The 16,256-nt window shown below is 41.4% G+C and overlaps 1 protein-coding gene across 2 annotated transcripts in view; it reads right to left on the bottom strand.

Moving 5' to 3' along the window:
* RNF145 (ring finger protein 145) overlaps nucleotides 1-16,002 on the bottom strand; it is a 46,012-nt gene extending 30,010 nt beyond the window's left edge. The window contains exons 1-2 of one of the 2 annotated variants that reach the window (XM_056502440.1): nucleotides 15,743-16,002; nucleotides 6,550-6,763 (exon numbers count right to left, since the gene is read on the bottom strand). In XM_056502440.1, the coding sequence (XP_056358415.1) occupies nucleotides 6,550-6,733 (184 nt within the window). In that variant the 5' untranslated portion in view covers nucleotides 6,734-6,763; nucleotides 15,743-16,002. Of the gene's footprint in view, nucleotides 1-6,549; nucleotides 6,764-15,148; nucleotides 15,576-15,742 lie in introns of those variants that run through there. The other variant, XM_056502441.1, reaches the window with a different exon arrangement.
* Between the last annotated feature and the right edge of the window lie 254 nt (nucleotides 16,003-16,256).

Here is a 16,256-nt window from a genome sequence, read left to right as displayed (position 1 = left end):
ACTTTAATCAAAATACTTAGGATCCTCCAGGATACAATGAAGGAATGCGAAAAAAAATCAGGCTAAATTAAAAGATGAAGAAAATACTGCCACAGTGCCTTTAACCAGCAGGCTTCCACACTGCACAGATGCTCAGATCAGTGCAGGGAAGCAGCAGGAGACAGCCAAGGTTACTGCAGAAGCTTCAGCAATGAACACCACTGTTCAGGAGTTTGGGCTGGAATGTAAATGTTCACTTTGAAGCAGCCATTTGGTTTAATTGTTAGACTTTGAAAAGGGGGAGAGCAACAGACATTTAAAGTTGTTCCCATTCAATCTTATTTACAATTTCCTCTTGTGACTTGGTAAGAGGGAGATTTCAGCACACTTCATACTGTAATATTTGCATTTTTGCTGCAGAGGCCCTATTCCCAAAGTGGTACCAACCTCATTTTTTCCAAAAAAGCTTCTGCCAAAAAAAAAAAAAAAAAGGCAAATCATTCTTTACCATTCCATCTGATTGCACAAGAAATGGAAGACAAGCTCAAATTCAGACATACTTGCAATAATATTCTGTTCCCTTTGTTCTCGTGCAGACAAATAAATTAGTGTATGGTGTAAGTAAGATTCCACTTAAAAAAGAAAAAAAAAAAAAAAAAGACCAGGAAATGAAATTTCTCACGGTAGCTTTCTCATCAAAATCATTATATTCTGTTTTGATTTTCACCTCCTCTGCCAGATGAAAACACAATGCTGAGAACATATATCCCTTTGGAGAGAGTCCCCACACACAAAGACTTAAGAGTTTGAGAAACAGTCATCTTACTGGGTAACCTCTGAGCAGGGGTTAACAATAACTAACTTTCACTTCCATCCAAAAGGAGTTTTTGAGCTCTGTGTCAGCAGTGAGCACTCCCCTCCCTTGATTTCGGCTGTGCTATTTTTGCTCTTGGGACTTGGTGCATTGTCCCTTTTGACTCACCACGTAAGTTTCTGAATAAAGCAAGCAGCAGGCTCAGGGAAGCTCAATTCCTGCCCCAGTAAAGGAATGGTTCTAAAACACGTTAAAAACAATAAACAAACAAAAAAAGATAAAGAAAGCACAGAATAATCTTCCCTGAATACAGTCAGAGTGCCTTAGTGCCATAATACCAAGAAAGAGACTTGCACCTTTATGCTTCCAGCTGTAAGGAAGACACATTCTGCCAACCTCAAAAATACACAAATCCCCCACTCAGCTCCTACACAGAAGCAGAAAACTTCTACTGTCTCTCATGCAAGATGATTGAGATTTAGGCTCTACTGGAGAAGATACACTGTGAGAATGATCCTAACCAGAAAAGCAAAGTTAAACACTGCTAGACAAGAACACACGTATTAACCAGTTCATGACCTCATTTACAACCTGTTGATTCAGCTTGATGAAAACCTCTGGCTGTGCAATGCTCATTGTTCAATGAGCAGCAGCTCACAGCTCACAGACTGCCTTTCAGCAATCTCTCTCCATTTATGCACCACCAAGGTGTTCCCAGCCTCTCTCACCAGCATTAGCTCTTTGCCGACTCAGGTGTCTGAGGTTTATTGACTGCACACAATGGAGGCTTCTGGAACATGATCAAAGTCACAACTCATCCTCTTTATGGAGCACTTTAGTGCTCATTTGCATGATTACAGATCCCTTGTGTCCACTGCATATTATCACTCACAGTTTCCTGCACATTTAGTCTAAAAATGAGAACTCTGCACATCAAAGAGTACATAACATTTCTTAATAAGGCCACACCAACTCTTGGAGTGCCAGAAAGTAGGAGCAGGAAAGCAGGAAATTAATTTAGGGGGCCCTACTTTTCCATTTTCCCATATCCTGTGATGGTAAAGGGTACATGATTTGCAAAGCAACTTGCTGGCAAGCAGCAAGTCATGAGCCACAAACTCCATCCCCTCACCCAGCTCTCCTGCCTCAAAGAGGGATCAGTGCACTCTGAGTTAGTCACTGCACTTCAGCCAAATCCTTGACTGTCCTCATTTCAGTTTATTCAGACAAATATCTGGCCACAACGTGCAAGTACCAAGAGAACAGGACATACTTCTGAAAGCCTGCATTTGAGATGGCAGAAGTACTGCAGAAACAACTGGCACCTTTATTTTCAGTGTGTCTAATTCTTAGGATAACCAATCACCAGACTGGCTACACTGCAGTTTCAATAGGATTTAATAAATTGTCAATGTCTAAGTCATATATCTCAAGAGTGGATGATTTTTAAAAGACATACTTTTCTATACCTGTCCTCCAGAAAATGCTGGAAAATTAGTTCAAAACTGAGAAAGCACACATCTAAACATACTTGCACACAAGGAAATTGGTATTTATTTAGTCATGGATCAGAACAACTGTAAACAGAGATCAGAAATCCTGTTATCAACATCTGCACATCTCAGTGAAAATAATGCCTACAAAACAATTTATTTATTACTGGGGTACTGCCATCAACAGCTGTTTCTTCAATTTTTAAATGCATAACAGATTGGGTACTCTAAGTATAAATAATCCAAGAAACTGAGTTCTTTACAGAGATTTGCAGTATCATCTGAACAAATAAAATGGACTTTTGATTCTAGTTCTGCCATATGATTCAGAGGCTCTTTATAGATCACTGAGACAAGCTTCAATGCTGTCATGAGACTGGTACTCAGAATCAAAAATTTTAAGCACCTCTTTCAAAAAGGCTGCTAGTGGCTCTCTTTTTTAAAAAAGAACATAATGATGTGGGTTGCCAAAAAGAGACACCAGCTTTATACAGAAAAGTTACCTGAAAGTATCCATATGCTGAGAAAGCTGCTTAGGAAAAGCCTACAACTTACGGAGCAGTAGAGTAATCTTCAGTCTCAAGTCAGAAAATAAAAAAGGGTGTGCTGGATTTTGAGCATGGCACACTCTCTACCTCCTCCTGTGTCCTACCAACTGCAGCATACACTGCATTTTATCCAAAAACAGAATGAGAAGATGTAAAAAGTAATTATTTTAAGAAATGAAGACCAAGTCCATGTCATCAAATTGCACTTGATTATATATAGCTACAGTTTAAAATTAAATAGTAACACTCAGAAAATAGTTCTACTACCCATTTATCCAAGTACTGCTGGCAGGAGAGAGAGAGAAGACATGGGGCAGCAGGACCTCATCTTTGTATGCATTAACTGCATTTATACATTTAAGTCATGCATCCTCTTCTTGCAATTCTAGGAAATTTGTTTCTGCAATGAACCAATTCATTTCTTCTCCCACTGAAGCTTCACTTGGCACTTTTTACAGTGTTTGTACCAGAGTAGAGTATCTTTCCCCTTAAAAGGCAACAGAAAGAAAAAGAAAAGAAAAAAAGAGAACTAAATAAAAGATCTACGTAAAGCACAAGAGCTTAAAGAAAAGTGGGCAGACCAGAGAGTGCAATCAGCACACAAGGGCAGGAAGTCCAGCAGGTTTCTCCTCCCTCAAGCCCCCCTCATAAAAGCAGCATTCATAACAAGCAGATCACACCTAGCAAGTGATGTGACCAAAGATTAAGGTATTAACCACGCAGTTCAAGAAACTGTCATTACAAACAGGGCTGTGAAAGATGACACACCTTCCAGCTATTCCAAATATTTAAACACTTTTTTTTCTCTGAGAATTTATTTTTGTTTTTTGTAATGACAAAGAATACAGTTTAAGATAGAAAACTACTCTATTTTTTACTCCTGAGTAAGAAAACCCTGTATTTAGTGCAATTCTGTGCCTCACTCATCACAGTGACTTAAATTCCAAGCCTGACTCTGATTATAGGTTAAGCTCAAGACTCCTCTTTTTCCATCTAGCTCAGAGTATTTACCAGTTGGCACAAAAAGAATTGCTTTGCCCTTTTTCACAGGAGGAAATTACGTTATTTCAACTGTTTCTCTACCAAAAGAACACAAAAAGAAGTATCTGTTTTCTCACTACTCTACAGTGCAGAAGAAAATGGAGAAGTCTGGCAATAAGTGCTAATCTACCCTACACAGAGGTTTCACCAATTCTAACCAGAAATTTATCTCTGCTGTTTGCACTGCTCTATGCATATTTAGTTAAATTTCATACAGGTGAACTTGTGGTTGAGTGGTTATCAGGACTGAGTGTTTTCCTTTGCTTGAGCAGATAAGGGCTGTTTCATGAAAAGATATGAAAAGGAAAAGTTGTTTCAAAGAACAAAGTGCATTTCAGAAGCTTTTATTATACTCCCAGTACTGCAGCTAACTGGAATGGGAATCACACTGGAGCACACATCATTTCACTTGTTATATCTAAACAGAAAAGACACTCCTGGTAACCCCCAGTACTGAGCAAATTTCCAATTCTGTCTCCTCAGTTCCAGGAAAAGGTTCACTATATAAAGATTGGTAGAGTTTATTAATTTTTAGGGCTCTCTAATCAAATGGTTCCTTGAGCATCTGCCCGAGATAGATGCACCCAATTTCCTCAGCTGCTGGAAGCACTTATATAGCACTATATATAGCACTACAAGATACTGGCTGGTAGAAGAAATTCAGTGATTGTTTGATATTGCAAAGCTGCCACTGCATTTGCTGATAGTGTTTCCTAACTGCAAATATGAACAGAGGAATTTTTTTTTCCTAAATAAAGCAGATTAGCATGTTGAAACACATCCATTGTGAATTGTTGTTCAAATTATATGCTGGCAGTTAATTTTCCCCAATGTATCTTCAAAGAAGCTTAATTCTCCAAACTGGTGGAAAAGTACTTTGTTTTGCCTACAAATCCAATTTATATATTTTGATACATCATCTTAATTAATGTTATACTCTAAAGTGGTGCAACTAAGTCTATATAAAATGTCATGAAGGCATATAAATTGATTTAGCCCAGCTTCACCCTGACACAACTTAAAAATCCCGCAACAACCAAGGAAATGAAACACAGCAACTTCATTAGAAAAGTACTAGCAAAGTTTTGTCACTAAAAATTGTCTGGATATCTTTTAAAACTAGCACCTTGTTTGACAATTTAGAAGCTCTTTTTGCTCAGCAACAACCAGCTGAAGAAATAAAAGGACATATATTCAATGTCATAAAAGCAAGAAGTAAAAGAACTGCTGAGTGATTGTGCACCAGCACAAAAGCACCCCTTGTACAAGGAGCACAAAGTCAGATTTCACTGGTTTAGTACCAAAATAGAAACCAGGTGGGAAATTCTTTGGCAATAATACCCAACCCCTTTGTAGTGTTTTTTACTGGTGTATCTCAACATACTTTAACAAGGACAAGATTATCAAATGTCTGTTAAGAGGGGCTTTGTCACAAATGGAAATTACCCACTGCCATCGTGAAAACCTACTGCACAACTGTTAGCTGTGCATTAGAACCTGATCTGATAAACTAATTCCTAAAAGCTTTGTGAGTGCACAGAAATACAGGAGAAAGCAAGCTACAGGTACAGGCCACCACAGTCCTGTGTCACATTCACCAGCTCCCACAGACACAGGAAAATGAATTATGACACCAATGTTCTGTACTGTAAGCACACTGTCATCCCAGCATGAGTAGAGTGGAACCATAACAAAAAAAGCTGCACACATTTCTAGTGCAGTAAACGATTTCCAGACAACAGACATTAAAAAAACAAAGAGAAGCCTCATGCCAACACTTCTGCAGACAGGATTAAAGTCAGGACATGCTCCTTCAAAAGGCCACAGTTTTCTAACTACTTAAGTAAGTATGTTTCCTTTAGCTGACTGAAGTGCATCTTTATCTTCCAAAACCATCTACAAGGAAGAGACACTCCAGAGTGGTTAAATTATATGCTGCCCCTTTCTCTCCAAGCCAGGAACTGCTCAAGCAGATGGCTGCCAGAGATCAACCTCAACAGCCCAAATCCAATCCCTAATTTACCCCATGTGCAGATGAATCACATTCTCACCTGGAGAGCAGGTCCCAGAACACCAATCCTTTCATCTCCTAAAAAGACATCTGGCATTCCAGAGCTAGACTTGCAGGCCAAGGTTCACACCTCAGCTGCCTGAGCTGAGTTAGTAATTTTGTCCATTTACCTGCACCACAAGGACTGATTACCTGCTGGAATCCACTCACAGCACAGGGATGGTTCATAAGGGTGTAAACTGAAAAGCCAAATCTGTGCAGCAGAGAAAACTAAACTTCTAGTGCTGTGGTTAGCCCAAACCAGGCCACCTTTTCCCTAGCCTCTTGTTTAATGTTAAGTTTCTATACTTCTTGTCTGTACAGCATTTCCTTCATCAGTCAGACACAGGCCAAAGTCACTGCTCTTCTTTCAGGACATCAATTTTTGTTTCCAAACACCAGGTTTACTTATAAAGGCTAAATAATAACCAGTAAAAACCCTGGGCAGGGTTTCTTTGCTGCTAACATAAACTGTCCCTTAGGCAGAACTGTAATAAATGGATTGTCATGTTATTCTTTGTAATCAATGTATTAACATGCCATTACTAAATTCTTAAAATTCTTGTAGCAAGCCAAAAGGTATTTAGTAGAGTAGTATTTTCTCTTAAATACATCTATACTTACCCACATAATGCATATTAAGGGCCAAGTACTTGTACTGGAAGAGAGGGTTGTTGTGCAGGCTACTTCTTTGGATCTGCTGGAAGAATGAGCTGACATCCCATCTGTACAAGACATCCAACAGCATGATGCTGGGGACCCTCAGGGCCACGTTTAATACTGCCTCCAACTTCTCCTTTGCAGCCATTCTCTTCCCTTTCTGTGAATTGGCAGCAGACTGTAAATAGCACAAGAGAGAAAAGAGTAATCAGATCAATCCCACTGTACAAACAGCCATTAGGCTTTGTGATTGCATGAATGGGGCTTCCTGTGTGGCCACAAACGACTGAATGAATCAACTGAGTAAAACTCAAATCCAGACAGGACAGCTTCTATTTTGGCTATATAAAGGTCAATTTGCTAGCAGTTTTTTCCATGGTGACACTATAAAATGGGGGGAGGGCAGGTTAATGACATGAAAATGGCCCAAGGATGTGCAGTGTTCTTATTTACACTCATTTAGCATCCTGAGATCTCAGCCAAAAGACCCCAGTGTAGTACGTACTACATAAACATTTACATTATCAGCATTAGAATGCAATACTCTTTATGCTTTAGAAAGCAAACACCAACAAAATTCAGACACCAACCACATCCATCTAGCTTAGCACTGTATCTGTGTCTCTCAAACTAAATAATCACCAATTAAGGCAGTTCTTTAAATATTTTGAATTCACTTCCTCAGTGCAAATTGCAATAATTTTCAAATACCTAAGCTTTAAAAAAGCCATTTACAGCCTTCACTAACTTCTGCAAATTTATCTATTTGTAGAATTTGAGGGCTGTGTGTTTTGAATATTAGGACCAATAATGCAACTATTCTACTCATTTCTATGTAATTCACCACAAATAATCATACAAACAAAAGACTATATCCTCACTCCTGAATACTAGAAGGTAATTTAAATTCAGAGTTTGCCATCAGGTAGTATGGATGGTACAAATAAAGGGCATTAAAAAAAAAAAAAGAAAAAAAAAAAACAAAAAAACAGCTGGTCCACAACAGCATCTCAAAAGTCACCAACAAAATAATTTTAAAGAGCAAAAAGATCAGTTTGACATCCTGTCAGCTAAGACTGACAGTTGTTCCTAAATGAAATGTGCTGGTTTTACCATTCACCACCTGCCCATCCCTTGAACATGATTTACTGCAGGCTGCATTAGAGAAGTGCAGCTGAAGATGAGGATGATCCAGCAAGTTTTTATCCACAAGAAGCCACTCAAAGTAAAATCACCTGCAGCACAATCAGCTCCCTGATGAGGTCAGACTTACAAAAAGGCTCCCAATCCCAATTATTAAGGGGACAATTGAAAAGAACTGCAACCTGAGCCAAGAAATGGAAAAACCTGTACTTGAACTACACTTTTAAATGAAGCTTTACAGGACTTTACTCATATTGTCCTTGTGTAAGTTTAAAAAAAAGTTTTTTGCAGCTGTGCAAGTTCTGTACCTCAAGCCAGCACCAAAGTCCAGCATGAAGTGAAACTACGTGAATATACATTAAGGAAAAAAACCAAACCCAAAAAAAAAAAAATATCTCTCACAAGACCTTACACACAAGCCTCATGTGAGGTTTTATTTGTGTTGCCATGGCCTAGATGACACTGCAAACTGTTCATGCCACCTTCAGCCATGCTCAAAACTTCTTGAGCCACGATGACAAAATTAATTCAGCTCAAGTCAGGACAGATGAAAACTGAGATGTGGCTCAATAAAGCACAGGTTGCAGGGCTGTTGCTTGCCATTGTCTAGCCGACAGCCTGATTTTTTATGTTATGTAAATGTAGGCACTTTTTACAGAGCTTTTGCAGCAGCTCTACAAACCCCAAGGGGAGCACATCCTTCCCCTTGCACAGGAAGTGTCTTCCAACCACATCAGGCACCCCACACAACACCAGCATTTCAGAGCTGCCCAACACAAATTAAAAGGTCAGCCAGAAGATTACAAATGTTTAGAACGAAAAACCAAAACTACCACCCAAGCAGCTACTTCAGAATCAGAGCATTCAACTTTTTTTTTGAATAAAAGACTGAGTTTAAAGAGGTGGTATTGTACAAACAGAAGCTGGGAGTTACAGAGACTGTATACAAAGTGTTACAAGCTTACATAATTCATATAAAAATATTTTAAATGTCTCAGAATTTTCAAAAATCTATGGGTTTGTCAAGTTCATAAATTTAATCAAAACTCTGAAATTAGGCTGCCTCCTGGTTTTTTACTAGGTTCCTTTTCCAAGTAGATCAGGATGTAGGGATAAGGATGAGCAGGGACTGACAGGTTTTCATTCTGTCATAAAAATACCCATGTAAAGTGACAACAAGTGCCTGATATCAAATTCTCAAAACTGTCAAACCTTTTTCAGTCATCAACAACAACCAAACATGTATGACAAGAAGGTAACTTTCACTTGAGCTTTCACTTTCCTTAATTACTCCAAAAAGAGAATTTACATGGATAACGTTTCTTAATGCTGAAATTTAACTTGAGGGTCAGCACATCCAAATTAAGCTGAAAAATTCTGCCTCCCAAACTCACACACACATACTTAAGATGCAGCGAATAAAAAAGTGCAGCATTTAAATCTAAGAGAATAATTAAATTTCAAATGCTGCTAAAACAAAAGCAACACAAACTTTGAAAACCACATCATGTCGCAACAGAAGTGCTGTGAGAAGCAGCCACTGGAACTCCAGAGCATCTTCTGTCCCTGACTAACAAAAACACCCAATACTAATAAGAAACCCTTTAAAATTAACTCCACTAGAAATGCGGATGTGTTTAATAAAGCCTCAGTTGTAATGGCTGCCAAGTTCTAACAGAACGAAATAGAGGCAAGCAAAGTCCATTGCTCTAAGCTCATTATATTGTAAAGAGCTCTCACAATACATTATTTTGATTGGTGTAAAAACAAACAAAAAAACAACCACAACATTAAACCTCTAAAACCTTTAGATAAATGATGATGACAGGAGTTGCTGGATGCTCAGGCGTTAGAAAAAAAATAGGTCACTTGTCATACAAAGCCAAAAGATGGACTGGGGAGCCACTTATTTGTGTTACAAAATTTTTTTCCCATGATTTCAAACATCTCCCTGCTCCAAATTACAGTAAGAGAAGGAACAGTCTCAGGAAGACTGTCACAGTTTAACCCCTTCTGGGAGTTAGTATCACACAGCCACTTGTTCACCAACTCCCCCTCTCAATAGGATGGAGAGAACTGGAAAAAAAAAAAAAAGATAAAAACCTTGGGTTGAGATAAGAACAGTTTAATAAATAAAATAAAATACTGATGATGATAACTGTGGTGAAAGGCAGATAACAACAAAAATAACAAAAAACAGAAAAAGAGAGGACTAAAACCAGTGCCACAACCCAGTTGTTCACCACCCACTGACTGATGCCCATCCAGTCCCTGAGCAGCAGTCAGTGTCTCCCAGCCAATTCCCCCCTGTTTATACACTGGCCATGAGGTTCTGTGCTATGGAATATCCCTTTGCCCAGCTCCCCCAGCTCCTTGTGCACCTGCTCACTGTCAGAGCACAGGAAACTGAAAAGGCCTTGATTTAGAGTAAGCACTGCTTGGCACCAACTAAACCACTGGTGTGCCATCAACATTATTCTTGTACTAAATCCAAAACACAGCACTGCACCAGCTACTAAAATTAACTCAATTCCAGCAAAAGCCAAGACCAAGAGCTCCAGATTTCACATCTTAAGCTGTGCTATTTGGCAAAAACAATATTTTAGAAAATTCCCATTATAACTGACTGTTCATGGAACATGGCTTGTTCATTTTTGTTTTATAACAAATATGTTTCAAAAATCCCTCCCTCCCCTGGCACACCCATTTTGTAAAAGCATATTCCTGGTTAGCCTTAAAGAAAACTGTAGAGTTGGCAAGAATCAAATTTAAAAAAAAAAAGAAAAATCTCCTTCAAGTTTGTCCCAGCTCACTCCATCAGCAGTACAGACCATCTTGAGTGTGATCACACAGCACGTACCCTCTCAAAGATAACACACATTTTCCTTTTCACAGAATTTTTTTCTGAAGTTTTGTCACAACATAAAATTTTGCCATATCAGCTGAAGCTGTGAATTCTGCCACTTAAACCAGTGTAACTGTTGCTTCTGCACCAACATAAATATAAATCCATGATATCCCAGGCAGAAAATGTCCTGATAAAGCAGCACAAGGGGCAGCAAAAACCTGCACCCATTTATCCAAACAGGTACAAAATTACATTAGTAGAAAGAAGTTTGTACCTTTAGGAAAGAATTAATCATAGAGTCACTCAATAGTTACAAAAACAAACTGGAATATATGCAAATGTAAGTTATTCCAAGACAACTGCCACCAAAAATCACCACAGAAAGAAATTCCAGTCAAGATCAGAACCTCAAAACCAGACTTGATCCTGCTACATTCAGCCTCACATCTGTGAACAAAACGCTCATTTTGCTACAGCACCACAACCTAAAATACTCGGCAAGATTGACTAAAATCCAAAACAGAGAATTGCAATTTCTGTTTCTCACAACTATGAAATTCTAGTTACCCTGGAACATCGGTAACAAGCGGATTCTGGTCAGTAGTTTAGTGTCTATGTCAGGTTATTTCTCAGTAATAGATTCCGAAACTAAAAATATCACCAGGAAAACCTTTGTTTCCCTGTGATGTAAACTCTGCCAGACAGACTTTGAAGAGGAAAAAAAAACTTTAAAAATAAACCCAAACAAAATATAAAATATACAACTCCTATGTGTAGCTGTAGAAAAGTTCAGTGTCACAGTTCAACAACTAAAATTAGACACATCAGCTGGGTTGTACAAACTCACTCTGCTCTTTATACCTGTCCTGGTCTGAAGAGCAAAAGGAATTTGGATTACAGAAACCGATTCTTCAAAGACTCAGATCTTTCTATCATCAGTCTGGGAGGGACAGAACAAAGGGAAGCAAAGGGAAGGAACAGGATGGAAAGGTTTATCAAATATGCACTTAGAAAAGAATCTCCCTGTGTGATTCTGTAGAGAAAAAAAAACAAACCTAGAATTCAGAGTATATGAGTCACCAATCCATCAAAAGGGCTCTCTCCCTCGAAGACAGTGGCAAGGAAAGGAAAAGGCTCCTTGCTCCCATACAATTTAAACTGGCTAACAAGGACAGCAATCAAGGATTTCTCCTGAGAAGGGCAGATCCAGTGAGACACCAAGAGCAGGAATAAAGCCCTGGAACACTGCAGATGTGCACAGCAACACCGGCACTGGCAGCCAGTCACTGATCCTGCAATGCTCAGTCCCAAATCACTGGAGTAGCTCAGAAATTTCAAACAATAACCAGAGAGTATTCAGCCTTCCATTTAAAGGTTTAGAGAGAGTCAGTCAGCAAACAGACAGCTTGATCTTGCTGTGTAAGCAGTTAACAAGAACAAACAACATTTTTTTCTCCTTATTTTTTTTTCTTCTTATTTTTTCCCCTTTTTTCCCATCTGGTCTAACAACATGGATTGCTATACAGGTGCTGCAGTGGTGGGCCTGAAGAACTGGAATTTCTACCTAGAAAACACAGTAATTCCTACATTCCTACTCATCCAAGACTCATTCAGTTGTGAACTGTGGCACAGCTAAGGTTAACCATTTCAAACAAATACAGCATGTGTTTTGCAAAAGCAAATGTTACTGCAAAATAAATTAGGTCAAACTCTTCTCTGTTCACAAGGACTTCAGTGAATGTGAATTCACATTAAAGGCATATTAAAAATGGACAAAAGCAACAACGGAAGGTTAATTGCAGAGAATAAAAAAAAAATAAACTACATTTTCAACTTTCATTAATTCTAGCAAATTTTATATGAGAGGAAAGAAAACCAATCAGGGAAATGAAGATACATATCAAAGAGCTGCGAAGATAAAGTTTTCTTTAAAGACTTATTTCTCAATTACATTTATACACTATGAACAGTTTCAGCCCACTCTCAATTATATAGCAAATGCATTATATTATTTACAGGCAGTCTGTAAAACATCCTGTTTATTTTTCATAATGAGCAGGTAAGACAAAGGAAGTGAACTCAGGGACTAACACATGTTCACAGAGGCTAACAAATCCACCAGGTATGCAGCAAAATCCTTCCTTCTGTGGATTCCTATGGGATCTGTGCTCTGCCTGCTATGATCAGCTCAAACCCAGTCACACTAAGAGGGGCTGCTTGGTTTTGAGATCAAGGCTTAGTTGGGCACCTGAAAGACAGTAAGTTAATTCATTAAGCTTAAAATATAATTAATAATACCTTTAATTAAAATCTTCAAAAGAAAATCTAGATTGACTCAACAAACTAAACTGCTCCCAGGTCCGTTCTGGCTGCCTGGTTTCTCACCAGTTCAAGGTTTGGTTTATTAACCAGTTATTCAGCAGGGGTTTTTTTTGCCGTCACAGCCGTGTTTGCAAGCCCACACCTACAAGCCTGCCTAACCACATTTGTATCAGCACATTCTGAGAAAATCTGGGCAGCAATCCCAAAGCGCCTCTGCAGAGGAGAGAATACCCAGAGGAGCTGCACACTGAGCATTAATGAGAGCCCAGGATGATGCAGTGACATCCCACCCCAGAGAGCTGGATCCCAGGGACACCAGAGACACAGGCAAAGCTCACAAAAACCCCTGCAACCCAAATGTGTTACCAGGATGAAGCCACACCACTAGATTTAATATATTCCATCCTCCACAGTTGCTCAGATAGTTTTTAGCCATTTCAGACACAGCCTATGTTTACAACCTGCAACAACAATAACTAGTTACCAGACCAGTAAAAAGTTAAAAGAGAAAATAAGACTTTCAATATTTCTCTAGGTCAGCACTGATAAAGTTTCCATCACCGCTGCTGCCTTATCTGTTTTCTGAATCATGTAAATAAAGCTTCAAGGCCTGTGAAATAGACAGCTCAGCTTCCTGCAGCACCAGACTCGCTTGACAGAAATATCAAATGCACGGTGGAAATACCCAGAAAAGTTCCCTTTAAAACATACTCAAACTCAAGATACACAACCAAAGAATTCTTCCAGAAAAGCTCCTCAAGATGAAGTACCCACTTCTGAGTGCTCCTCCCAAGTATGAGACTAATTACAGAGCAGCAGGGCCTCTCTGAAATGAGAGAAGCTGGAAGGGCAGGGAAACAGGCACAGACGCCTGAATCACAATGAAGGACTGGACTTGAATATACACTTAAAAAGCAAAACGATGGTGAACTGTCCACTCTAACCACATCAAACACTGCCAGGTGTATTTGGAGCTAAAAATGGCTTCAGAAGAGTAAATCACCACATGAGTTCCAAAGGAGGGGAAGAGGAACCATCTGCACTGTTTGAAGAGGAGGAAACCGACTCAAGTCTAGCAAACAGCTCGGAGAAGGTTTGTGTGAGTGCAACATCAAATACCAGGCAGGCTCAGAGAGTTTTCCAGGACACACCCATGGTTCAGGGCTCACCGGCATGATGCACCTTTCTGCATCTGCACCAAGCGCTGCCGAACTGCACCGAGATACCGATCTCTGGCATCCTCTCCCAAAGGAAGGAATTCCCCAGTATTTCTTCCAGCAAACGTAGCTCAGAGTTCACGTCTCCATCAGAATCAAGGGGCTCTAACATCAGTAGCTCCTCAAGACTGATGTAAACAAAGTGAATCCGTGTTTTGGATGAGCAGCAGTTTTATACTGCTCTGTAAGATTTCTGATGAACCTTCTATGCAATGGTGGTCGCAAAGACAACCATCTCCTAATGCTAATGAATTTAGCAACTAATTAAAACCTTCAGTGATGTTATTACTCAAAAACCAGAGCTGATTACCAGTTATTAAAGCTAACTAGAAACAAAAAAGATACCATTTCTCTTGCACAGACCCCCTCCTATCTAAGATAACCAGCAAAAAAAAGCCAAGGTTACAGATAAACCGAAGTCATGGGGTGCAATAGCTCAGAGCACCCACCTAAACAAAGCATTTTTTCCATATTGAAATTTAGCTTCATTAATCCTACAAGAATGATCCAAAAGCAATTAATAATTATTTCCTTCTTCTCCCAAGTTTTATCTCTACGGACATATTACAAACACAGACAAACCCTAACTGAAAGATATGTAAAAGTATCCAAGTCTGAAACACAAGTTAGCTGAAACTCTTGTACTGAAAACTGCATAAGAAATGAATACCGCAACACCTACAGATTTCAAAAAAAAAAAGTATTCTGAATGAGATCACAAATGGCTAATATTTATGAGTCAAACATATTACACAAATCTCACTTTTCTTTGGTATATTTTGCCCATAGTTTCTAATATTGTCCTTCATTCGCTGATACTTGTGGCATTACACATACACAAAAAAATTCACATTTTTTTCACTTTATTCCCCCAATCACATTATTTATGCACCAGGTCCCACACACACACCCCCAAAAAGGCAGCACAACCAGAAGGTAAGAATCCCTCTAAGAGCTCCATCTGTCACAAGTATACTTGGTACGCAGAACTACTCCCGAGCACAGAAGAAAAACGAAAATTCTCACCACAAACCTTATTTTAAAAGGCTACAGAAGGTCTCGTAAAACCGACTGACATGACATAAGTAGGGAAGATGGAAAGAGCCCTGTTCTCCGTGCCACGGGCAGGCTGCTCCTTACATAAGCATGACCATATGCTCCAGGGCCCGTCTCCAGGAGCGGTGCCCGGCCGCGCTCCGTGTCTCAGCAGCGGGCCGGGGGATGCTCAGCCGCCTGCGGGCTCCGGAGGGCACAGCCCGAGCCCGGCCAGCCCCGCAGCCGAGCCAGCGGCTGTGTCAGGGCTGCAGCAGCCCGCAGCTCATCGCCAGGGCCAGCACGGGCGTGCGAACCGCGATCCCCGATACCCCCCTCCACAGCAGGACACCTATTCCTTCTGCACGGCGCAACTCCCGCGCTCACCGCCGGCGCCGCGGGCAGCCCCGCGCATCCTGAACTCCAGTAACCCCGGCGGCTGCCGGCGCCGGCGGAGGAGGGGCGCGGGGAGGGGAAGGGGGGCGGAGGGCGGGGAGGAGCGGGGCGAGGGGGCTGCGCGCAGGGAAGGCCGGGGAGCCCCGGTACCGGCGGGGGCGCGGAGGGGCGCGCCTGAGGCGGCGCGTGCGGGAATCACCTGAACCCGCGGGGTCGCCGCCGCCTCCTCCTCCTCCTCCTCCTCTTCTCGCTCCCTCTCCCCGGTGGCGCGGCGGTGGCTCCGCGCTTCTCACGCCGACGGCGGCGGCGGTGATGGTGGTGGTTCGGTGCCCGGCGGCAGAGCGGCTCCTCGAGGCACCATGGCCGCGCCGCGCCGCCTCAGGGCGCCGCCGACACCCCGCGGCCCCGCGGACGGGCGGCCATGGCCCCGCTGCCTGCGCGCGCGCGCCGCCCCTCTCCGCGCATGCGCGCGCCCCGCCCGCGGAGCCGCTCCCCCGCCTTCCCCCCCCAGCTCCGGGCAGGTTCGGGGCGGGGGCGGAGGGAGCGGAGCTTTGGGTGGAAACAGCCGGGATTTGGGCTGGAGAGCGCTCCTCGGCGGGACCGGGCCCTGTGCATTGTTCTGGGACCCTTTTGCCCGCCCACGCCCCTGAATAGGCAGAGGTTGGGGTTTAAATTCCGGTGGGAGCGCAGGGGTTTGGGTCCGGGTCCTCTCG

The sequence above is a fragment of the Oenanthe melanoleuca genome, chromosome 13 (genome assembly GCF_029582105.1).
Source record: "Oenanthe melanoleuca isolate GR-GAL-2019-014 chromosome 13, OMel1.0, whole genome shotgun sequence".
NCBI lineage: Eukaryota > Metazoa > Chordata > Aves > Passeriformes > Muscicapidae > Oenanthe > Oenanthe melanoleuca.
The sequence above is the reverse complement of the archived record's forward strand: the minus strand, read 5'-3'. Positions and strand labels throughout refer to the sequence as shown.